The 26,065-nt window shown below is 49.0% G+C and overlaps 1 protein-coding gene across 4 annotated transcripts in view; it reads left to right on the forward strand.

The window, feature by feature from the left end:
- LOC140421113 (ras and Rab interactor 2-like) overlaps positions 1–26,065 on the forward strand; it is a 195,618-nt gene that overhangs the window by 151,803 nt on the left and 17,750 nt on the right. For all 4 annotated transcript variants that reach the window (XM_072505530.1, XM_072505548.1, XM_072505522.1 and 1 more), the window contains 4 exons: positions 2,885–2,957; positions 11,115–11,206; positions 11,613–12,734; positions 23,998–24,303. In XM_072505530.1, the coding sequence (XP_072361631.1) occupies positions 2,885–2,957; positions 11,115–11,206; positions 11,613–12,734; positions 23,998–24,303 (1,593 nt within the window). The remainder of the gene's footprint in view (positions 1–2,884; positions 2,958–11,114; positions 11,207–11,612; positions 12,735–23,997; positions 24,304–26,065) is intronic.

A 26,065-nucleotide genomic window follows, 5' to 3' on the forward strand; every position in this document is an offset into this window, starting at 1 on the left:
GATGTTTCATGTGTGACATAATTCCACACTCTCCCAATGCTGCCGCCGCCCCTTCCCCCATCCTCCCTACTTACCATTCCCTTCCCCCATCCCTCCTCCGGTGCCCTCAGTGATTCTCGATGAGCTTGGCCCTCCTAGCTCTACCGTTACGTCTAGTTGTCTCCTCAGGATGAACATCAAAGGTGGAGGCAGCCAGCTGCTTGCCTCGTCCCATGGCCTTCGATGCCCCAGGCGGGCGTCCTTTGGGGGCTCTGAGGCCAGAGGACCCTGGCTCACTTCTCAGCAACACAGACACAGCCAGGTTGTCCTGTCCCGTGTGCTGACTGTAAGACGCAATCTCATCAGAGGGATGGAACTCTGGGAAGCTGGTGGCCACCGTCGCCAATCCATGGGATGGGTCGGGATTGGCACCCAGTGCCCCCTCCTCCCGCTCAGTGCCGAAAGGGCCTTGGGATCCACCTTGGGACGGAGGGGCAGCTGATTCGAGCCCAGTGCCCTGCATCATCTGGCTCTGCCAGCCCTGGTGGTTCCCGATAGTCCGCACCATGGTGTCGACGGCCTTAGCGATGCTCCTCAGTGATTGGGACTTGCTCTGCTGCGCCTTATCAATGCCCATCTGCGACTGGGACAAGCTCCACAGCACCTCGGCCATTCCCATCTGAGAGCGGGACCCCATCAAGGTCAGCCTGGTACTAGGTAACATCCGCCAGCGAGACATTCTGCCTAGATCCTCAGCCAGGCCGTCACCGACTGCGCGATGCCTTGGACATCCTCACTAATCATGCTGACATCATGCACCAGGCTTTCCACTGCGGTTGCCACCCTACAAGTGTTGGCCTCAGTGCCACGCATTGCCGGTGACATCTCCTGCACCCATATTTCTGGGACTCTTCCAATTGGCTATGTATCTGCTGGAGTGTCGCTGACATCTCCCTCTAAATGTCTCGGCCGCTCCCTACCGTTTCCATTAGCTCCTGGAATACCTCTTCCACAGGCTGAGCACCAGGCTGGGACCCAGCTGGGTCCTGGGATCCAGCAGACCTTCGACTGCTGTCTCGCCTGGGGGTTCCTGCCTCCACCTGATGTACATCAGCAGCAGTGTGGTGCTCACCAGATTGTGCCCAATGACGTTTCCCACCGAGGTGCGTGTATCTGCGCTGGTGGAGAGTGGGGATGACAGCTGTGACGATCATGTCTTCCTCCGAGGCGGTTTCCGCGGAGTCAAGAGAGGGTGCCACCAGGGATGGGCCGGCGCCGTCGGCTGGAGGACCTGCAGGAGAATGGACATGTGGTCAGTGGGAGAGATGGGTCAATCAGTAAGGCAATAACAACACACGTTTGATAGGTCTTCCCTTTGGGGCCCGGTAATTCCTCAACTCTATGGCTTCCGCAACCTGCATGTTGGTGACTGCCCTGTCCTCGGCCACCCCAGTCACCTCCAGGACACGCTCCTCAAAGGAGATGAAAATCCTTAAGTCCGGCATCCCTCCGCCAGTCTGGGCCCTCTCCCGACGGTTATGCGAGAGCTTATCCCTAGGGGACACAGAGAGGGCATTGTAAGCCACACGCATGGCTCACAGTGGTGGGAGTGGGGGTGTGAAAGAAGGGTTGAGAAGGTTGAAGGGTGGGTTGGAGGCCGCATGGAGATTTTGGGGGGTGGATGCTCACGTGGGAGGAAAGGTCTCGTGGGGGGCGTTGGTGCCGTGCTGCCCGTGTTGACCTTTTTACGGCACTGGAGGCCAAACCTGGTCATGCTCCCAGAGTTTACAGCTGCCGCCACCTTGTCTCAGGCAGCACTGGCTGCCCTGTGACGAGGACCCTTGGGGGGAACAGGATATCTCTCCTGGCCTCCACCGGTCTTCTCGGCGCCATTTTGTGAGCTGACTGGGGTTGACTGAGCAAGTGCTGCTTAAGTGCTGCTCAACCTTGTTCGCAGGGAGCTAGCAAGCGCGGTGCTGGCGAATCGACTGGCGAGCCTTCATTTGCAGCCATTGCTGGCCTCACTGAGTCAAGCGCTGAGAAACTCGCGGCAGTTCCCACTGGCTACCACACTTAGAAATCTTTCCAGAGAATCGCGCCCAGTGCTTTTCCATAAACAGGGGAACTAACAGGGTTTGGTTGCCGGCCATGTCAGCAGGGGCAATGCACAAGTGAAAATAATGCATACAAGAACCATTTCCCCTGAATCAGCAGCAGTAGCGCCCGGGAAAGTAATTGTTTATTTTGGTTAGAATCTCCCCCAAAGTGGGATGGTCTCATATATGGCTGCACCCGTTCTTTTTTTTCTTGAGAAGTTAGCAATATGCCTTTGTGTAACTTTCAAATATTGACATTCTCCCAAAAAATAAGTCAATATTAGCAGCATGTGTGTGGTGTGTTAAACAGCTGTTAGCAGACTGGCCTTGTGTTTACCAAGTGGGTGGCTCTACTGAAAGGAATGCAGGAAAATAGAGCTAGATTTGCAAGCTGTCTGCTCCCATTAAACCCAAGGACCATAATGAAAATAACTTGTGTTCTTTTACGGCCCTCTAAATGCCACCGACAAATAACTTAAATAGCCTTTGTTTAATTCTGTTCAGAAAGGTGAACATTTCCAATAAACCCTTGAGGGATGTTGCTGCAAGTGTGGAACAAGTTCATTTTGGCATGCGAGTGGGCCCAGCACAGCTGGTTTAGCTTAAAGAGAGCAGTCATGTCTGCTGTATCTGTCTCAAAACAGACATATTGTGATTTTTTTTTTGTTAGTGGTGAAGTCATGAGATACTTCAGTTAATTTACTACACAGCTTTAACAGAATACCCTGTGCTGTCTAATGGATTTTTCATATGCTCCTTCTGCTTGATAAGTAGATTTGCTTACTAATTTTCCTTTTCTTGCTACACAGCTTTTTCGCTAGAAGGATCTTGCCTGAGCTTCGCAGACTTGTTTAGGCTCATCGCCTTCTATTGTATCAGCAGGTAAGAGGAGCGAGCAAGTGTAAATATTGTAATCTGCCTGCGTAGAAAAACTAATGTCTGAAGTTCAGAAACGTTTCTTTTGTGTGTCTGCTCCCGTCCTCACATCCACACACATGAATATCTGCTGTTAGCCTCGACTACAGAAGAAACCACTTCCTATTGGGTCAGTACAGGAAATACTTGATTAAATAGTTGAGCAATTCCGGATAACTCCTGGGGAATTTTTAAAAAACAAATTTCCCAAATTAATGCAAAATCAAGCATATGTGAAATAACTAATTGGTCTGGAGGGAATGGGTGGTGTTGGGCATGCTAATTCTAATAAAGCGTAATGTTTTTCACCAATCACCTGGTGTACAATTAGGCCCTGCAGAGGCCACGCCCCCAAGTCAAAACATCCTCCCTCACTGCTTCGCTAAAAGCAACTGGTGTTAGGCAAGGTTGATGTTGGTCCAAATTATTATTTTTCAAACCTATACAAATACAGATCTGTCAGCGCTGAAAGGTTAGGGAGATACTTCAGGTGCCGATCGGTCAGCGGTGGTGAACAGAGCTGCTCAGTGTAGGAAACGGGACTAAGTTTGGCGTCGGTGGGACATTCCCTGCTGAGGCCCTGAATTGAAACAGAGTCCCGATAGATAGCATGGGTGTTTCTCAGCGCTGAAATTTGGTTACAGCGTGCCCAGTGGCAGGGTCTTGTCAATTTTTTTTCTCTCTTGTGTTTCCTGCCCTGTAACTGGCCAAATTAAGGTCCAGACCAACTGCCGAAAACCAGTAGCAGGAGGCCAAGGCCGGGAACACTCAGGATGGTCCCCAGCGTTTGGTGAGGGGGCGGGGGGGGAGGTTTCTTGGATGGGTTGGTGGGTTGGGGCAGCAGTGGGGGGGGGGGGGGCTGTTCAAATCCTTGAGGGGCGCTATGAAAGGTACTTACCAATCACTGTTTGTCAATGTTCTCTGTTGATTATTCTTTTGTCTACTATGTATATACTGTGTGCGTTCCCTCAGCCGAGAAAAATACTTTCCACTGTACTTCGGTACATGTGACAATAAATCAAATCAAATCAAATCAGTTGGAAAATGTAAATCAAGCTTCCAATTGCAATTGTGAGCCCAACTTCACATTGGGACACGCTTGACCCCTGGAAACCTGCCACTGTGAAAATGATAACAGACACATGCGGAATGGATTGAAGGCATGTTCCCCGAAAGGCCTTCTTTTGGAGACCCTTCAGTGGTGCCATTTAACACTGGTTTCGGACTTCCGGGTGCGGCGATGACCAGCTGAGTCGCACGTTTCGGCAGCTCCCTGTGAAACGGACTTTTGGGCTCTTGATAGGAGCCCCAACGGCAATTTTGACGGCTAAAAACACTGTGCGGTAAACCAGAAGGGAATCCCCCCTGGATACGGATGGAAAAAGGAGAGGGAAGTGGCCAGATTGCAGTGGATCCTTTAGAACAGCGGCAAGGAAGGCAAGCAAAAACCAAGATGGCGTCGGAAGGTGGCAGTTTAACATGGGGCCCTGAACAACAAGAGTTCTTGAAATGCTGTGTGGAAGAGATCAAAAAGGAAATGAAGAAAGAGCTGTTGGCCCCGATACTACAGGCGATCGAAGGGCTAAAGGAGGAACAAAAGACCCAGGAGCGGGAGCTTCGGGTCGTGAAGGCAAAGGCAGCCGAGAATGAGGACGATATACAGGGCCTGGTGGTGAAGACGGAGACGCAGGAGGCACATCAGAAACGATGTGTGGAAAGGTTGGAGGCACTGGAAAACAACGCAAGGAGGAACAACCTGAGGATTCTTGGTCTTCCTGAAGGTGTGGAGGGAGCGGACGTCGGGGCATATGTGAGCATGATGCTGCACTCGTTAATGGGAGCGGAGGCCCCGGCAGGTCCGTTGGAGGTGGAGGGAGCATACCGAGTGATGGCGCGAGGACCGAGAGCAGGAGAAATTCCCAGAGCCATAGTGGTGAGATTCCTCCGTTTTAAGGATAGAGAAATGGTCCTTAGATGGGCGAAGAAAACTCGGAGTAGTAAATGGGAGAACGCGGTGATCCGCGTTTATCAAGACTGGAGTGCGAGAAGGAGGGCGAGCTTTAATCGGGCCAAGGCGGTGCTTCATAAAAAGAAGATAAAATTTGGAATGCTGCAACCGGCAAGATTGTGGGTCACATATCGAGAGAGGCACCACTACTTTGAGACGGCGGATGAAGCGTGGACTTTTATTGTGGAAGAAAAACTGGAATGAGCGGGTTATTAAAAAGAACGTTCGAACAAAGTGGTGGGGCGAATGTGGGGGGCAAAGAGGGGTTTTATGTACTAATCCTGCGATGTGGTAACTTTTCTCTCTCCCACAGGTGGTGATGGGGGGAGGAGGGGAGGTGGAGGAGATGGGGCGTTGGCCATTGGGGGCGGGGCCAAGGGAGAAGCGCGGGCTTGGTTCCCGCGCTATGATAATCATGGCGGGAATAGAGAAGCAGGAAGGAGGGGGCGTCGCACGGTGCGAGCCGAGGTCACGGGGGGAAGCCGAGGTCAGCCAGAGTTTGCTGACTTCTGGGAGCAACATGGGGGGAGTAATTACGCTAGCGGGGGATCTAGCGGGGGGGGTGGGAGGGGGGAATTACTGGGTTGCTGCTGCTGGGGAGAGGGGGGAGCTGGTATGGGAGAGGATGGGCGGGGGGGCACCGCCTGGGGGAGATACAGCTGCGTGGGAACCGGGTGAGGAGCTGGAAAAAGGTGATGGCTAATCGACAAGGGGGGGGGGGTAGGAAGCCCCCCAACTCGGCTGATCACGTGGAACGTGAGAGGGCTGAACGGGCCGATAAAGAGGGCACGGGTACTCGCACACCTTAAGAAACTTAAGGCAGATGTGGTTATGTTACAGGAAACGCACCTGAAACTGATAGACCAGGTTAGGCAGGTGTTCCATTCGGGGCTAGATGCGAAAAACAGGGGGGTGGCTATATTAGTGGGGAAGCGGGTAATGTTCGAGGCAAAGACTATAGTGGCGGATAACGGGGGCAGATACGTGATGGTGAGTGGCAAACTACAGGGGGAGACGGTGGTTTTGGTAAACGTATATGCCCCGAACTGGGATGATGCCAATTTTATGAGGCGGATGCTAGGACGCATTCCGGACCTAGAGATGGGAAAGCTGATAATGGGGGGAGATTTTAATACGATGTTGGAACCAGGGCTGGATAGGTCGAAGTCCAGGACTGGAAGGAGGCCGGCAGCAGCCAAGGTACTTAAAGATTTTATGGAGCAGATGGGAGGTGTAGACCCGTGGAGATTTAGCAGACCTAGGAGTAAGGAGTTCTCGTTTTTCTCCTATGTCCATAAAGTCTACTCGCGAATAGACTTTTTTGTGCTGGGTAGGGCATTGATCCCGAAGGTGAGGGGAACGGAGTATACGGCTATAGCCATTTCGGATCACGCTCCACACTGGGTGGACTTGGAGATAGGGGAGGAAACAGGAGGGCGCCCACCCTGGAGAATGGACATGGGACTAATGGCAGATGAGGGGGGGTGTCTAAGGGTGAGGGGGTGCATTGAAAAGTACTTGGAACTCAATGATAATGGGGAGGTCCAGGTGGGAGTGGTCTGGGAGGCGTTGAAGGCGGTGGTTAGAGGGGAGCTGATATCAATAAGGGCACATAAAGGGAAGCAGGAGAGTAAGGAACGGGAGCGGTTGCTGCAAGAACTTTTGAGGGTGGACAGACAATATGCGGAAGCACCGGAGGAGGGACTGTACAGGGAAAGGCAAAGGCTACATGTAGAATTTGACTTGCTGACTACAGGCACTGCAGAGGCACAATGGAGGAAGGCACAGGGTGTACAGTACGAATATGGGGAGAAGGCGAGCAGGTTGCTGGCACACCAATTGAGGAAAAGGGGAGCAGCGAGGGAAATAGGGGGAGTGAGGGATGAGGAAGGAGAGATGGAGCGGGGAGCGGAGAGAGTGAATGGAGTGTTCAAGACATTTTATAAAAAATTATATGAAGCTCAACCCCCGGATGGGAGGGAGAGAATGATGGGCTTCTTGGATCGGCTGGAATTTCCCAAGGTGGAAGAGCAGGAAAGGGTGGGACTGGGAGCACAGATCGAGGTAGAAGAAGTGGTGAAAGGAATTAGGAGCATGCAGGCGGGAAAGGCCCCGGGACCGGATGGATTCCCAGTCGAATTCTATAGAAAATATGTGGACTTGCTCGCCCCGGTACTGACGAGGACCTTTAATGAGGCAAAGGAAAGGGGACAACTGCCCCCGACTATGTCTGAAGCAACGATATCGCTTCTCTTAAAGAAGGAAAAGGACCCGCTACAATGCGGGTCCTATAGACCTATTTCCCTCCTAAATGTAGATGCCAAGGTCCTGGCCAAGGTAATGGCAATGAGAATAGAGGAATGTGTCCCGGGGGTGGTCCACGAGGACCAAACTGGGTTTGTGAAGGGGAGACAGCTGAACACGAATATACGGAGGTTGTTAGGGGTAATGATGATGGCCCCACCAGAGGGAGAAACGGAGATAGTAGTGGCGATGGATGCCGAGAAAGCATTTGATAGAGTGGAGTGGGATTATTTGTGGGAGGTGTTGAGGAGATTTGGTTTTGGAGAGGGGTATGTTAGATGGGTGCAGCTGTTGTATAGGGCCCCAGTGGCGAGCGTGGTCACGAATGGACGGGGATCTGCATATTTTCGGCTCCATAGAGGGACAAGGCAGGGATGCCCTCTGTCCCCATTATTGTTTGCACTGGCGATTGAGCCCCTGGCGAAAGCGTTGAGGGGTTCCAAGAAGTGGAGGGGAGTACTTAGGGGAGGAGAAGAGCACCGGGTATCTTTGTATGCGGACGATTTGCTACTATACGTGGCGGACCCGGCGGAGGGGATGCCAGAAATAATGCGGATACTTGGGGAGTTTGGGGATTTTTCAGGGTATAAATTGAACATGGGGAAAAGTGAGTTGTTTGTGATGCATCCAGGGGAGCAGAGTAGAGAAATAGAGGACCTACCGTTGAGGAAGGTAACAAGGGACTTTCGTTACCTGGGGATCCAGATAGCTAAGAATTGGGGCACATTGCATAGGTTAAATTTAACGCGGTTGGTGGAACAGATGGAGGAGGATTTCAAGAGATGGGATATGGTATCCCTGTCAATGGCAGGGAGGGTGCAGGCGGTTAAGATGGTGTTCCTCCCGAGATTCCTCTTTGTGTTTCAGTGCCTCCCGGTGGTGATTACGAAGGCTTTTTTTAAAAGGATTGAAAAGAGCATCATGGGTTTTGTGTGGGCCGGGAAGACCCCGAGAGTGAGGAAGGGATTCTTACAGCGTAGCAGGGATAGGGGGGGGCTGGCACTACCGAGCCTAAGTGAGTATTATTGGGCCGCTAATATTTCAATGGTGAGTAAGTGGATGGGAGAGGAGGAGGGAGCGGCGTGGAAGAGATTAGAGAGGGCGTCCTGTAGGGGGACTAGCCTACAGGCTATGGTGACAGCCCCATTGCCGTTCTCACCGAGGAACTACACCACAAGCCCGGTGGTGGTGGCTACACTGAAGATTTGGGGACAGTGGAGACGGCATAGGGGAAAGACTGGAGCCTTGGGGGGGTCCCCGATAAGAAACAACCATAGGTTTGCCCCGGGGGGAATGGATGGGGGATATGGAATGTGGCAAAGAGCAGGAATAACGCAACTGAAAGATCTGTTTGTGGATGGGAAGTTCGCGAGTCTGGGAGCGCTGACCGAGAAATATGGGTGCCCCAAGGGAATGCATTCAGGTATATGCAACTGAGGGCTTTTGCGAGGCAACAGGTGAGGGAATTCCCGCAGCTCCCGACACGAGGTGCAGGACAGAGTGATCTCAAAGACATGGGTGGGGGATGGTAAGGTGTCAGATATATATAGGGAAATGAGGGACGAAGGGGAGACTATGGTAGATGAACTAAAAGGGAAATGGGAAGAAGAGCTGGGGGAGGAGATCGAGGAGGGGCTGTGGGCAGATGCCCTAAGCAGGGTAAACTCGTCGTCCTCGTGTGCCAGGCTAAGCCGATTCAGTTTAAGGTATTACACAGGGCACATATGACTGGAGCACGGCTCAGTAAATTTTTTGGGGTGGAGGATAGGTGTGCGAGGTGCTCGAGAAGCCCAGCGAATCATACCCATATGTTTTGGTCATGCCCGGCACTACAGGGGTTTTGGATGGGGGTGACAAAGGTGCTTTCAAAAGTAGTAGGAGTCCGGGTCGAACCAAGCTGGGGGTTGGCTATATTTGGGGTTGCACAAGAGCCGGGAGTGCAGGAGGCGAGAGAGGCCGATGTTTTGGCCTTTGCGTCCCTAGTAGCCCGGCGCAGGATATTGCTAATGTGGAAAGAAGCCAAGCCCCCGGGGGTGGAGACCTGGATAAATGACATGGCGGGGTTTATAAAGCTAGAGCGGATTAAGTTCGTCCTAAGGGGGTCGGCTCAAGGGTTCACCAGGCGGTGGCAACCGTTCGTCGAATACCTCGCAGAAAGATAGATGGAATGGGAAAAAGAAGGCAGCAGCAGCAGCCCAGGATCGGGGGGGGGGGGGAGGAGGAACCAGAAGGACTCTCAGGGTTGTTAATATATACTGTATAGTATGTATAGGTCGTTGCTACAGATAATTATATATTGGACTGTTAAATTATATTTTTGGAGAGTGTTACTTGTGACAAGGCAGTTGCCAATTAGGGCTAGTTTTCATTTTTGTTATTTATTATTTATTCATTTTTTGTTTATAAAATAGGTCATTGTTATTTGTGTTGTTATAATATTGTGTAAAGGATGCACAATGTACTGTGTTGGTTGACCAAAAATTTTCAATAAAATATTTAATTAAAAAAAACCCACTGGTTTCCATAAACATGGACCAATCGTAATGGCACTTTGGGGGGTTCCCTGGCTACTGAAGGCCCCTGGGTGGTCGGGCTCTGGGCAGGGTGGTACCCTAGCACTCCCCTGCTACCTCGGCACCTTGGCAGTGTCACATGGGAGTGCCCAAGTGGCACTGCCAGGCTGACATGGACACTGCCAGGGTGCCAGGCTGGAAGTGCCATGGTACCCATGTGCCAGGTTGCCCTTGCCAGGAATCAGGCCCGAGGGTGCCTTCTCCTGATGAGGTTGGGTACGGGGGGACTCGTGGACCCCCTAATTGATAAGTTGGGACGGTCCAGAGGCTGCGGTGTGGGGCCGAGAGATCGGCGCCCTGATCTCTTCCTGCACCGGCGAGTGAGCTCACTAGTGCAGGAAATTAGCCAAAGTGCGGCCTCGATGGGGCGCTACTTGCCGAGACCCAAAAAGAAGCAGAGTCCCGTTTAATAGCATGGTCGTTCTCGCCGCTGCAATCACCGGGAAACACCCCGCTAAACACAGCCAAAATGGGACTCTCTTTTTCCCATTAAATCGTACTCTAGGTCTTATACAGAGAGGTGAAGTTATAAAAGTGAATTTTGTTAAACTGATGAGTGGGACAGATTTTCAGGAGAATTTGGTCCACCTGCTAATCAAGAGCTGTATCAATAGCAATATGTCGCTCGTTCTGTATGCGTGCGTCCCTTGGTGACATTATCAGATATGTGTCTCACTTCCCCATGCATTTTATAATTCGTCGGGTATGACCAGTTGATGATTTCATGCTGCAGATGAATAGTGTGCTGATCAGTTAGTCACGTGCACAGTCAGTGTTTGTTTATGCTTCTCGGCACTGTGATTTTGAGGTAAATTTATCGTGGCACCACTGTTAGACTGCGTTCTCAAACACCTGGTGTATAGTATGATTCATTGAGCACTGCAATGTCTAAACAGCGTTTTAAGTTCAACTCGCATACCAATTTGGTTCTAAATAAGAAAAGTTTATATTTTGAATTTGAAAGGATGCTAAAGGGAAAGCTGCAAACTTTGCTGTGATGAATACTTGTCTGGAGGCCTGGTCGATATTTACCCGAGTACAAAGGAATTATACGTATTATTGTGAGAGAATTTCTTTTGTGGTATAATGCTCAGGTGTGCCAGCAAAAACTTTCTTGGGACTTTCCACATTTTCTGTCCTTGTGTTCCGAAAATATCTCTGACGGCTTGTCTGACTTACTCATCTGGATTCAATATTGCGACATTAATTTCTGGCTTTCGTTTTGTTTTCCCCCAAAAGGGATGTGCTGCCTTTCCCTTTAAAATTGCCTCAAGGAATCATTGCTGCCAAGACTGAGACAGAGCTGGAAGCAATTGCATTCTTGGGTCTGGGTGAGTACACTTTAGGTCCACAGATTCTGCTGGGAAGTACGGGATTGTGAGACTGTGGGGTCTTTGATCAGTAGAAAATACTCATTCATTCAGAAGTGGCCAAAAACTGATATAATGGACAACCGTCCGCCCCACACCTAAAGCCAGAATCAAATAAACTTTGATTGCATTTGCGAATGGTGCTTTGCATAAGGTAGGACTTGATCGTTCTGATTTTGAACGGATTTGAGTTTGTCACTGGAATCGCTTCCACTTTCAAAAGTGGCCTTTTGAAGATGTTGCTGTGGAATCCAGTAATAGTGACATAGCTGTCCCTTACAGGGTTAATTTCTGATCCGTAATGACGTAGGCTGAATGGAAACTAAAGCCCATCTGTTCTCAACTTTATGACATTCTTTTGTTTCAGAGTTCTGGAGTTCTCCTGTGTACAAGAGAGTAGCCAAGAATCCTGCACCCCGTACCAGTCCTCCTAGCACAGGCAGCCGATGTGCAGAAACGAAGCAGCCCTCCCTCTTAAATGGAGTGCATTCCATACGAACACGGACGCCTTCAGAGCTGGAATGCAGCCAGACCAATGGTGCTTTGTGCTTTATAAATCCCCTTTTTTTGGAAGTGCACAGCAAAGATATTAACGGCAGCCTAAAAAGGCAGTGTGCAAAATCCAGGGAGACGAGGAGGCCCTATTCTCCCCCACCCAGGCCGCCACCACCTCGGCTGAGCCTGAATATGAACCAGAGCAGCAGCCCAGCGAGGCGCAGCAGTCACGCAGGTGAAGATGTTGGCACGTTGAAACACCCAGGGACAAAAACTGTTCCGATCCCACCGCCCCGCATCAAGAAGCAGGCAAATAGTTCAGAGATGGAAAGAAACTCGACACCTACGCTGAGAGCTGCGCAGGAAAGTTTTGATTACACAGCAGAGGAGGCAGTAACTGCTGGAAGCAAGGGTGAGGCTCAGACATTGCACAACTTGACTTATAGTGGTGAAGGATCAGCTGGAAATATCAGTACTCAAATTCTCGAAATCAAAGAGAGACAGCGACTTAGCGACATGAGCATGTCGACCACTTCTACAGAATCGGATTCCAGCACTATGGATGTTGAGCGCAATTGTCCTTATAATCACGAAGGTGACACAAACAGCAGCTTGGAGGATTCGGACGCTGAGAGTGACCAGGAGGTTGCCCCCCCACCTTGCACCCCTAAAAAGAAAAAGCACAGTTCCTTTGTCTTGCCTAAAATTGTAAAGTTGCACATACAAAAGGTTAGTGGAGTATTCAGCTCGTTCATGACGCCGGAGAAGCGAATGATTAAGAAAATTGCAGAAATGTCCCAGGATAAACGCACATACTTTGGGTGCTTGATTCAGGACTACATCAGCTTTTTCAAGGAGAACAAGGACTGCCACGTCTCCAGCACAGACATGCTGCTCACTATTCGTCAGTTCATGACCCAGGTTAAAAGTTACTTGATCCAGAGCTCAGAGTTGGACCCACCAATAGAATCCCTCATCCCAGAAGAGGAAATAGGTGAGTAGATTCTTGCTGCTGTCTTTTGATGTTTAAAAGTAAATTGCACCCCCCCACCCCTCCCCATGATTTGCTAAGATACACTGCTATGATGTATAGAAATAGTTAACTTCTGGAGGAGGCACTTGAGTTTCTTTTCATGTGTTGAGATTTACTGTGGACATTAATGAAGGGGGAGCACAGTTCCCTTTTGTGCCTCTTGCAAATGCCTCAGAGCCTGCCTTTAAACGGAGGCTGGCAGGGATATTAAGATTGGTGTATGAAGAATTTAAAATGTTGCAATTGTCTTAAAAGAGGCTCTTAGGAAACAAAAACACACAACCTTGTCTGCAACTGAGAGCGAGCTCTTTTCTGTTTCAAGAGGCTTAATTCAGAGGCGCAATAAATTCACGATCCAGTGGTGTAAATCATGTTGAAATAAATCACTTGTGTGTGATACTGCCGCAACTGTGGAATACAATATTTGCTGGCATTTTCCCTCTTTGTAAACAAAGTTTCTCAAACATGTATTCCTGAAGGCCGCTCCTATTAGGCAGGTTTGAAGGGCTGAATGGCACACTCTTGCTCCTTTCTCTGTCTTCTGTTCTATCCTCTCATTTTCTATTAAAAGGTTTGCGGCATTGGTTGTATGTATTGGACCCATATGGTTCTCACTCAAAAGCTGCTTGTAAAATAGTCTCTGAAATTATAAAACAAGTTTTAATTATATGTAACATATCTGGTTATGTCAATACATTCATCACAGAACCATTTTATACAGGTTCTAAGTACAATAGGACAGAGCTTCTCGTGAGGTTCTACTTTGAGTATGGCATACGTTTCTAGTTTTAGTGTTTAGGGTATAGATGAAAAGATGTTTTCTTGCAAGGATTAGTAACTGTTGTAGAAAAATTGGCAATACCCATAAAATGTGTCAGCTCAAGTTAGCTCAAGAGAAGTAAGTGCCTTTTTATTGGTTTTCAGTTTTGTAAATTATCCAAAAGACGAAAATCAGCAGTGAATTGTAGGTTATTTAATTCTAGCTAGAATAATATTTGTTACAATGAGCTGTTTGAGCAAGAAGTTGTTTAGTCAAAAGTGTAAATAATGTTTTGTTTCGATAAATTGCCAAACCCCAGCCAAATTGTTCCAGTACAGATGCACTGGCAATGTTAATGGAGCATAGAGACCGATTGCCAAGCCAGACTCGCCTGCAGTTGCAGGATGTAGATTCAGTTCTCATCTAACGAGAAATTGCCATTTCCAACGTGACAAAGAGAAAACTATTTACCACCCTGCATAGAGGGAGAGAAGATCCAAAGATGAACGGTCTGCAAGATGCACACTGATACTTTGTGTTGTGTGTGTATATGTAAAAAAAAATTGCTAAAATCTATGGCTCCTTATTTTTATTCGAGCAGTATCTTGCCCTTTTTTTATAGTTAGAAAAAGACACATGCTAACCATAGTTTTGCTCCGTTCTGCGTAAATTTCCCCTTTTAAGGATTTGCTCTGTGCGCCCAGCACTTGGCCCTAACAACACCATGTCTAATAACTCGAATAAGTCACAGGGGCTTGAGAGAAATGAAGTGGCTGACTAAGCACACTTTGTCATCTGGTGAACAGATTTAGCCGTCTTTGAAGCAGGAAGCAAGCAGTCCAATCAAAATGTTATTAAATTGCAGGGTCTGGCACCCATTAAGATGCTCAGGTAACTTTTAAAGATCCCAGAATTGCGAGGGTGGTATAAAAAGAATCAGAAATCTGAAATGAAAGCAGAAAAAGGAGCAAGCAACTTAACAACATTTCTAGGAGAAACCCTTCATCTGAGCACCAGCAGCTGACTCAGTTCTGATGAAAGGCCCAGACCTAAAACCTCAACTCGTCTTTGCTCTGTTTATGCTTAGTTTTGTATTTAAATTAACCAATTCCAAAATGATGCTCTTTGGACCTGTTGTATAGTTCCAGGATCTTCTTTTGCAATTCCAAAATTGGAGGGAATATGGATAATGTTAAACCAAAAAAAAAGACTCAGCAAAAGTTGGTATGAATGCTAACCACAGACTTCAGTTTCTAAAAATAATCAGGACAATACTGTCTCCTGCCAAGTAGTTATGTCATTTGGTTTTGGCTGCCCTGATGTTTTTACAGAAACTGAATTACCCAACCACCTTCAGGAACTGCTAGAACGAGCAAGTAAATAAAACTTGTTAACTTTTACGCTGCTGTCCCTCTCCTGTTCAGCTAGGCTGAGGCTGCTTGAAGAGACTATAGGATTAGTAAACCTTGGAATCCTGAGTGATGGCCAGTCGGGTAGGCTTGTCGACGTGAGATGGATAAAGGCCATTAAAGCCAAGTTTCACAAGTGTGCCTTTAACTACTGGGGGAGGAAGGAAGATTGATTTTTGAAGTCCTGATCAGTGCCAGAAGTGGACTCGTGCAGGCTTCTGGCAGAGATTAAGACAATGGCCTGTCCCCTCCTTCCTCCACCTACACTTAACTAAGTTGCAAGCTCCTAAAACAGGGCCGGTTGTTACCTCATTTTAATTAATCAATTTCAGTCTCTGAAAGAAGCAATCTGCATTAAACATCCATTTATGAAACCACCGTTGCTGCTGATCAATGTTCTCCACTGTAAATGTTGATCTGCAGCAGGATAGACTACTAATGGGGCTGATTTAGCACAGTGGGCTAAACAGTTGGCTTGTAATGCAGAACAAGGCCAGCAGCGCGGGTTCAAGGCCTGTACCTGCCTCCCCGAACAGGCACCGGAATGTGGCAACTAGGGGCTTTTCACAGTGACTTCATTGAAGCCTACTTGTGACAATAAGCGATTATTATTATTAATGCAGCTCTCATGCTTCATCCAGTTTTTAATTTTGCCTTGCTATTACAATAATAAAAATATAGTGCCAAACTTCACTGACTTTACTTACTTGCTTATGTGACATGTGTGTGTGGCGTGTGTTGTGTGTGTGCCTGACAAGTGTGTGCGCGTGTGGGACATGTATGGTGTGCGTGTGAGTCAGGTGTTGTGTGTGCATGTGAGACATATGTTTGTGTGTGTGAGATATGTGATGTGTGTGTGTGAAACGTGTGTGTGTGTGGTGAGAGTGTGTGCGCACGACGAGTGCATGTGTGCAAGATGTATGTGCATGCATGTGATGTGTTGTGTGTGTGACATGTGTATGCATGTGTGTGATGTGCATGTAAAGTGTGTGAGGTGTCCATGACGTGTGATATTGTGTGTGTTCGTGCCACATTACCTTTCCAGGTTCTATTTTTTTTAAAGTATATTTATTAAAGTTTTTTAACAACACAATTTTTTCCCCTTACAAACAATAACCCCCCCCCCCGTAACAAAATAACACTGAGCAAGATATATACATGGCAAAATGGTATATTTACATAGCCTTATACACTGGCTCTCGCCCGCACATGCCAGTTTCCCCCACCCTCCATGTTATCTCCTGCTCATCCATCTCCTCAAACAATCTCTCGTGCCCCCCCCCCCCCCCCCCCCCCCTCCACCCGTGGTGGTATGTATTAGGGGTAATACAGTACACCACGTGTCGACAGGCTATTGGTGGAGGGATGCCAGGTCCTGATAGGAACTGCCACCTACTGGACTCCACCCAGAAATGCCGGTATAAGAACCCAGCTTTTCCCTCCATTTCCCTCAGCAGCTGCATTCTGTAACCACGCTGCTGGGGATAAAGTTCTGCTTAATAAAGCCTTCAATTGATATTACCTCAACCTGCCTCGCGTCATATTGACGGTGCTTCACAAAACCCCCCCCAAGGTTGCTGCTGCTGCTGACCGACCTTCCTCTAACGCTCCACGAGGTAGTCTAGGAACGGTTGCCACCGCCTGTAGAACCCCTGCGCAGACCCTCTCAAGGCAAACTTAATCCTCCCCAGCTTTATGAACCCAGCCATGTTGTTTATCCAGGCCTCTAGTCTAGGGGGCTTCGCCTCCTTCCACAATAGCAAGATCCTTCGCCGGGCTACTAGGGACGCAAAGGCCAGAATTCCGGCCTCTTTCACCTCCCGCACTCCCGGCTCATCCACTACTCCGAATATTGCTAGCCCCCAGCTTGGCTTGACCCGGACTTTCACCACCTGGGATATTGCTCCCGCCACTCCTCTCCAGAACCCCTCCAGTGCCGGGCATGACCAAAACATGTGGACATGGTTCGCCGGACTCCCTGAACACCTTCCACATCTGTCCTCTACCCCAAAGAACCTACTCAACCTCGCCCCCGTCAAGTGCGCTCTGTGAACCACCTTAAATTGTATCAGGCTGAGCCTAGCACATGAGGAGGAGGAATTAACCCTACCTAGGGCATCAGCCCACAAACCTTCCTCGATCTCCTCCCCCAGCTTACCTTTCCAGTTTCGAACACACCATTGTGATGAATTGTCTGAGAGGCAGCATCAACATTGAAAAAAAGAATGGAAAACCTTTTCTTCCACATTATGAACACTCAATGCAATGATATAAATCACAGTGATATAAAAATTACAAATCATCCAAAACTCTGCTGCCCATATCGTAACTCCCAACAAGTTCCATTCAACCTCTACTCCTCTGCCGACACTGATTTCCAGTTCCCAAACACTTCAATTTTAACATCTCCCTCCTGTATTTAAATCCTTCCATGGCATGGCCCTCTTTATCTTTATAACCTCCTAGGAACATAAGAACTAGGAGCAGGAGTAGGCCATCTGGTCCCTCGAGCCTGCTCCTCCATTCAATAAGATCATGGCTGATCTTTTTGTGGACTCAGCTCCACTTATCCGCCCGCTCACCATAACCCTTAATTCCTTTTACTGTTCAAAAATCTATCTATCTTTGCCTTCAAAACATTCAACGAAGAAGCCTCAACTGCTTCACTGGTCAGAGAATTCCACAGATTTACGACCCTTTGGGTGAAAAGGTTTCTCCTCAACTCAGTCCTAAATCTACTTTCCCTTATTTTGAGGGAATGTCCCCTAGTTCTAGTTTCACCTGCCGGTGGAAACAATCTCCCTGCTTCTGTCTTCATAATTTTATTATGAGGTCCCCCCTCATTCTTCTAAATTTCAATGAGTATAGTCCCAGTCTACTCACTCTCTCTGCCTGTTTTACAGCTCTCTGAGAACTCTGTTTATCTTCAACTTTGGCCTCTCACCCATCCCCCACATCCTTCACCCCATTTGTGACTGAGCCTCTAGCCGTCTCGGCTCTAAGTTATGGAATTCCCTCCTAAACCTCTCGCTCCCCTTATTGGATGGCCCTTCAACCCCATCTGTCTAAATTGCTCCCTTTGTGGCTTTGTCAATTTTTGGCTGGATTCTTTCATGAAGCACCATTATTTGCGTTATTGAACGGCCCATATAAATGCAAGTTTTTGTTGTTCTCTCTAATGTTGCCGCCATTTTGATGCAAATGACGGTCCATTCTTCTAAACAGCACCAATTCCTATTTCAAGTTATTTGGCACCACACAGTTGGAGAACTTAGGAGTTTTTTTTAGATTCATTAAATTCATTTGAGTTAAATATTTGTGTCTTAGGGTGGCACGGTGGCCCAGTGGTTAGCACTGCTGCCTACGGCGCTGAGGACCCGGGTTCGATCCTGGCCCTGAGTCGCTGTCCGTGTGGAGTTTGCACATTCTCCCTGTGTCTGCGTGTGTTTCCTCCGGGTGCCCGTCCGGTTTCCTCCCACTGTCCAAAGACGTGCAGGTTAGATGGATTGGCCATGCTAAATTGCCCTTAGTATCTAAAAAGGTTAGGAGGGGTTATTGGGTTACGGGGATAGGATGGAAGTGGGGGCTTAAGTGGGTCGGTGCAGATTCGATGGGCCGAATGGCCTCCTTCCGCACTGTATGTTCTACTGTCCCCGTGTCTGCATGGGTCTCACCCCCACAACCCAAAGATGTGCCAAAACCCATTGGCCATGCTAAATTGCCCCTTAATTGGGCAAAAAGATAATTGGGTACTCTAAATTTAAAAAAATATATATATATATATATATATTTGTGTCTCTGTGGTGTCAAGAGAATGTAATACGTTTTCAAACCGTATACTTATAACCTAAACTACACTGTACGCAGAGTACTACTCAATGAGACAGTTACAACTATCCAATTTTAGAAGCTAAACTGGTGTTACAATCCCCTGGGCTAGTGCGCAATGAATTCCAGCCCCACTTGACCCTGAGTCACAACACAATTGAAATTAATAAATAATTCTTAGAAAACACCCAAAGTCTTTGACCCTTGGCTGCCCAATAACTACAGTCACCAGGTTTGTAAAATTAAAACGCAATAAACTGTATTAATAACAAAAACTATAATTAAATATGCAGCAGATGCAACAAGTTAACTATTATTAGAACTGAGATGAGGAGGAACTACTTCTCGCAGAGGGTGGTGAATTTGTGGAACTCACTGCCTCATAGAACAGTGGAATCAGAATCATTAAATGGTTTCAAAAAGGACATAGATATATTTCTGATTTTAAAATGGGTTAAAGGGATATGGGAAACAGGTAGGGGAGGTGGCTTTCAGTCCAGGAAGAGATCAGCCATGATCTGATTGAATGGCAGAGCAGATTCGAAGGGCTGAATTACCTACTTCTGCTCCTAATTCCTATGTTCCTATGTAATCCTTGACCTCCCCACTTAAACTTGCCCACCCTCTACACACACATACAAGACAGACAAACACAGAGAGGAAAAGAGGGGTAAAAATAATGATAAAAGTATAAAGGATAAGTGTCTTTGCTTCAGATGGTTGTTTTCTAGCACACCTTTCTTCAGTCTAGGCTTCCAGTTCGAGGTTTATGTTTCCAGTCTGTAATGGTTTTCACTGTAGATTAATTCAGGTCTCTGTACGGCTATGCAGCTTTTCTGGGGCAAGGTTGAGAAGGAGGGGCTTTCATGAATAACCTCTACATCACAAACCAGCTGTCCAGCCAACTAAACAAAACCGACCCCCCTTCCTTGAGTACTACAGTAGGATCCTTCACTTGCACCTGAAAGGGCAGATGGAACATGTGTTAATCATCACAACTTTAAAGACTGCGGGGGCGATTCTCCGATATTGAACTCCGATATTGAGGCGAAGTGTTCGCGCCGTCGTGAACGCCGTCGCGTTTCACGATGGCGCAAACAGGGCCCGGACCCGACCTATTCTGGCCCCCACAGGGGTAAGCATGCCGCTGGAGCGGTTCACGCATCTCCAGCGTCCTTACGCGGCGCCAAATGTGCGCCGCGCCATCCCGCACATGCGCAGTTGGGGCAGCCCAATCCTGTGCATGTGCAGTTGGGCCGCGTCATCCTGCGCATGCGTGGGGAACGACTTACGCAGGCTGGTCCCTCACCAACACGGAGCCGGTGTTCTGGGGCCGCGCGCGGAAGTAGGTAGGCCCGGGGAGGGGCATGGAGAGGCCGGCCCGCCGATCGGTGGGCCCTGATCGCGGGCCAGACCCCATGAGAGGCCACCCCGGTGAAGGAGCCCCCCACCCCGCCCCCACAGGCCGTCCCCCCACCCCCAGCGTTCCCCCAGCGTTCCCGCAGAGTTCCTGCCGGCAGCGACCAGGGGTGGACGGCGCTGGCTGGAACCTTTCGTGTCATAGCAGCCGCTCGGCCCATCCGGCCGAAGAATCACCGGTCGCCGGTTCTCCGAGCGGCCCAGTGCGAATCGTGTGCCGCTGGTTTCCGGGGCGTGGGAGAATCGCGTGCGGGGGTCGGGATGGCGTGGTGCGATTCGCACGGCGCCCCGACGATTCTCACCCCCGGTGTGGGTGGGGGGGGCGGAGGGGAGAATAGCGCCCACCATCTCTGAAAGTTCAGAACTCCCTCAATACTATACAGAAGTGTCAGTCTGGGTATTGGATTTGAACCCACAACATCCCAGGCAGGATTCTCCGTTTGGGAGACTATGGGTGCGATTCTCCGAGCCCCGCGCCAGGCCGGAGAATCGGCTTAACGACGTCACACCACCAGCGTGCGATTCTCCGAGGTGTGCCAGCGCATTTGGCGCGGCGACGGTCGCAGGCCGCCGATTCCCCAGGCTGGATGGGCCGAGCGGCCGCGCGGAAACGGCGCCGTTCACCCCTGGTCACTGCCTGCATGAACTCTACGCGAAGGGTCGGGGGACGGCCTGTAGGGCAGGGAGAAGCGCTCCTTCATGGAGGAGGGGGGGGGGGGGGCGGCTCCCATGGGGTCTGGTCCGCGATCGGGACTCACCGATCGGCGGGCTAGCCTCTCCCCCAGGCCTACTTTGTTCCGCTTCCGGCCCCAGAACCCCCACGCCATGTTGCGTCGGGGCCTGAGCATTGAAGAAGTCCCCCGCGCATGCGTGGGTTGTCGTGGCCCAACGTGCATGCGCGGGTTGGCGCGACACTCATTTGGCGCCGGGAAGGGAGGCTGGAGCGGCCCCTGTGGGGGCCAGAATCGGTTGTCCCCACACCTGTTTCACGCGGTCGTGAAACGCGACGGCGTTCATGACGCGCGAACACTTAGTCTCCATTTTGGAGCATCGCACCCTATGTTCCCCTGCCAGAGCTGAATCGCACCTGAGTTGCACTCACGCATGGCGAGGATTGCAATGGAGTCCCACTATTGGACCGCCAATTTGAGTGGGTGGCCCAACAGCGAGGTCCGGCAGCCCCCCTTCGCGCCCCCCCCGCCCCCCCCCAACGCAATTCAACCCCCCCCCCCCCCCGGGACTTTCTGGATAAACCCCCTCAACAATATGAGGACGACACAATTCCCCCCCCCCCACAAACCCCCTAATTAAAAAGATCTCCTCCAGAGACCCCCTAATTAAAGGGACCCCCTCATTAAGAGACCCCCGCCAGAGACCCCATTATTAAAGAGACCCGTACCAGAGACCCCTAATTAGAGAGACCCCTGTCTGGAAACTAGAGAGCAGTCCAGACAGAGACAGTGAAAACATCACTGCTTTAAAACTCACCTTTGTAATACATCTGCTGGCTCAGGCAGAGGAAGCAGAAACTGTCAATTCTTGGAAAGAGAAAACCGGTCAGCTGGGTTTAAACCCCTTCAGATCTTTGACCTGCAAGCCATTCATTAATTTCTCTGTGAAATTGCTGTCACTCGGCTGTGATTGACAGCTTCCATACACATTCAGCTGTCTGCATTGTTTCATTCATCTCCTTTCACACTTCAGTGGCTTTGAAGTAGACTGCTGTGAAACTAAGGGAAATGTTTCTAAAGATTTTGCTGTAATTGACAGCTCCTGTACCACATCAACGACTGTTAAGAGGTTTCTGTTGGTTTCACAGCCGACTTCAACAACTTTAAATCCACTCAAAGTGTTGGGGGGAGGGGGAGAGTGGCCCTCCGATGGACTTTGGGGCAGAGATTTTCCCCTTGGCCCACCGTGAGGTCCACCGTTTCAGGGCTATGTTTGTCAATACCCACACCGACATCAATTTTTGCCCACTTAATTTGCAGGCCCGAAGACTGGAGAATTATGCAGGCCCAAAGAATATGGAGCCTTCCGTTAATAGGACGCAAATGGGTCTTAATGACCAATTTGCTTCCTCCTGCTGATGCGATCCCTGACCCTGACGCCAGCAGGGGATCGGAGCATCGGAAAGGAATTGACACCCAACGCTGAATACTCTACCGCCAGTAGCAGAGCTCCCGATGTGGCAGAGTCTCATTTTAATATTTAGTTCCCTGAGTGAGACTCTGAGCCGGAAGTGCTACCAAGCCTGGTTTGACACCAATACTGAATTCACCATCCATGCTGAATTGCTTCATGTCAAATAGCTGGGCATAATGACATTTCTCTGAAATAGGGCACGATTTAACCAAATGGGAACTATGTCCCATAGTCAGTGAATTTAGCTGTGTGTTTCCCATTGCTCACGGCGCAGAGAAACAAAGCTATATAATATGACTCCGGCTAGATACGGGGCCTCAGCGAGGAATGCGCAGCCAAGGCCATCTTAATCCTGTTTCCTGCACTGAGGAGCCCCGCTCGTCAAACTCCTCCGTGCAGACAGCGATCGGGACACCCATTTTAAAGGGCGTCACGATCACTCGAGCTCCTGACGCGACCCCCGAACCCCCTCCAAGCCGCATCTCACTACTACCCCCCCCCCCCCCCATGTAGTGCACTCACCGGCCAAATCACGACTGCGCTTGGCACCTTGGCACTGAAATGCTGGCAGTGCCTACAGGGCACCTTGGCAGTTCCAGGGTGACCAGGTGACACCAGCAGTGCCAGACTGCCACCCTGCCCAGAGGGCAAGCACCTGGGGGCCTCGGACCTCCTGGGAGACGACCCTCCGAGTGCCGTTCCGTCTGGTCCCCATTTGCGAAGACCAGCACTGAACAGCGCTTGCCTGAGATCTCTATGATGAAGGGGTTAGATTTCAATTCCTTGGTTACCTCAGGGATATAAATATTAAAGTGAGACTGGCTGTCTTGATCTAATATGCAGATTTGCCAAAAAGTGATCCTGCCCACAATGGGTGGGCTTCACATCGCGACATCTCGCAAGATCCCGTTAGATCTTGCTATGCATGGTGAGCCGGGTAGATCCCGGGAGCGGGGTCTCCCGTCATTTACCAGCCATGTTGCACCACAGTGTGCTGCTTTTTGGGCGCAGCGTGCCGGTAGATCAGGCCCATGGTCTTTTGTGTACCCTTTATCCGAGACACTTGGTGCCAATTACATTTCTGATCATTTCAGTGATTGGATCCGGATATAAACTTACATGCCAATAGCCTACACCTAGGTTAGTGATGGTAGAAAGTAAATAAAATGGCTAAGAAAGTAAGATGCGTCACTGAATAATAAATACAGGGTACCTGTAATAACATTCTTTTCTAGTGAGGTAAAGAGTGCAGACAAACAACTAGACTTCCTGCGCTAAACATTGATGAGGTTCAAAAAAAATTGCAGTTTTTCGATGTGTTTGGTTTTCAGATTTACTGGTAAAATATACTCAACCTGTATTACAAAACTTCAAAATCTGACAATTTTCTGCTTTGATGTTATGAAAGGAAATACTGTGTCCTTTCATTGCATTATAGAAGAAAGAAAACTTTCCTATACTTTGTTGCGTAGGAAGTTCAATAAATACCAGTTAACTTTTCTCTTCATAACATTGTTTTTAAAGAGGGAGAATTATGTGACACATGTTAATGTGTTTCCTTTGCTATGAAACGCTCCTAGAGTTATTATTTATTATTAGACAGTATTATTTCCAGACTCCACCTGATTTGGATTTTGAACTTGTTTTTTTAAATCTTTCCCAGATTTTGTTTTGGAGAAAGCAATGCATAAATGCATCCTGAAGCCGCTGAAATCTTACATCTACGCAACTTTGAAACAATTTCACATTTCTGATGGCTCCTGGAAGCAGTTGAAAGAAAATCTGCTCTCCGTTAAGCAGAAAGTGCCTCAGGAGCTGGGAGTAGATGCTGCTGTCCCTGACACTGTTACCGTGGATAAAATAAAGCACAAGTTTTCAAATATGCATAAGGCGTATTCTCCCGAGAAGAAGGTGTGTCTACTGCTCAGGGTCTGTAAAGTTATCTACACTGTTATGGAGACCAATTCAGGTATGGTGTTATTTTACTAAATTAGACATTAAAATAACAGTCAGTTAATAGATATTTCTAATGTGCCAGGAGTGGTGTAATTAAGGACAAGCGGCACAGCATTGTACAAAACTAGTCATGTCAGATCAATTTCATTGAAATAACAGAGCACATTAATTAAAGATAATGTTGTGTATTGACTTTCAAAAAGTGTTCATACGCTGCCACAAGGGAGGTATTAGACTTAGGTATGGGAGCACAATACAAAAATAGAGTGTTTCTTACTACTAAGATGGCTGTTATCAATTTCTGAAGATTTAGACGTTTTGTTGATGCTGAATAAAATTTAATAGAAAGAGCAATGAGATGATACCTGTAATAAGCCCCACGAGGCCCACAGGGATACTATAATCGATCTCCCCATGGGGCTCGTGGAATATGAGCTTTCCCCCTAGTGGGCGGAGGCCCATTCAGCTGGGGCTTGTAAGATCGAGCAGAAAAGCCGGCATGTTGGTTATCGAAAAGGGACACTGTGAAGTGTAAATAACTCACTGCTGTAGGCAGACTTTATGTCACATTAAATAAATTATGTGTTCTTCATACCGCTGGCTTCCTGGTCATTATAATACCTTTTGAAAGGGTAAATATAAAGGGAACATGTACGATCAAATAGTTCAAAGTAAATAGAAGAGGAAAGAGACCTGGACGTACAGATGGACACATATTTGAGAGAGCAACTTGTTAAAGGTGTTAGGAAAACATATGGGACGGGATTCTCCGAGCCTCTGCTGCAAAATCGCGATCGGCGTGGGGGCGGAAAATGGACACTGACGCCGAAAACCGACGCAACACCACTCTCGTGATTCTCCGGTCCCTGGAGAATCGCCATAAATCGCGCATGGTCTGGGGGCCAATGACAGAGGCCCCCCCCCCCCCCCCACCTGCGATTCACCGAAGAAAACTGGCCGAGCTCCCGACGGCGTGGTTCTGACCACGTTTTGCCTATCGGGAACGATCTAGTGGGGGGCAGGGGGGATCCTTCACCGGGGGGGGGGCTAGCGATATGGGGCCACCGATCAGTGGGCGGGCGCAATCTCAGGGGGGCCTATATTGTCGGGGCTGCTCCGCATTGTGAGTCCGCCATGACACGCGGGGCCGCAGCCAAAGGCTGCCCCGTGCGCATGCGCGGATTCCCGACCAGAAGTGCAGGGCCCCGTATCGGCAGGCAGAGCTGCGTGGAGTACTCTGGGGCCCTGCTAGCCCCCTTCAGGTAGGAGAACCACTCTGGACTTTCTTTTTATAAATTTTAAGATCTGCTTTAGATATGCCCTGGGGTTCAGTAATGCTGGTCACTCTTGTTAGTGGTCTGAGCATCTTATATTTCAAGGCATGCCCTCATATTTGTGTGTTACGCCTCTCGCCCTTGCCCTTGCCTGCACTACTCCAATTTTTCTTTCTAAAAGAGAGGGCAGATTAATGGAACATTTCTTTATTTCTTGGACAGCGAGTGAACTAACAGAGCAACAGCCAAAGCAAGGCAAATGCCTATTAGTGCATTTTCACTTGCTTCTGGGAACAATTTGGAGAAAAAAATAATGAACCACACCAAAAATGAGGCATAGGAGAAGAGAGTACAGAAGTAATGTTCAACCTGCATGATTCACTGGATTAAACCACAGTTAGAATATTGCCATGTTTGAGATTCCTACTTGGGGACAGATATTCAGGACGTGGAGATAGTACCGACGTTGGGATCAGGGACGGAAGTTATGAAAGGATGCTC

Source organism: Scyliorhinus torazame, chromosome 1 (assembly GCF_047496885.1).
Source record: "Scyliorhinus torazame isolate Kashiwa2021f chromosome 1, sScyTor2.1, whole genome shotgun sequence".
Taxonomy (NCBI): Eukaryota; Metazoa; Chordata; class Chondrichthyes; order Carcharhiniformes; family Scyliorhinidae; genus Scyliorhinus; species Scyliorhinus torazame.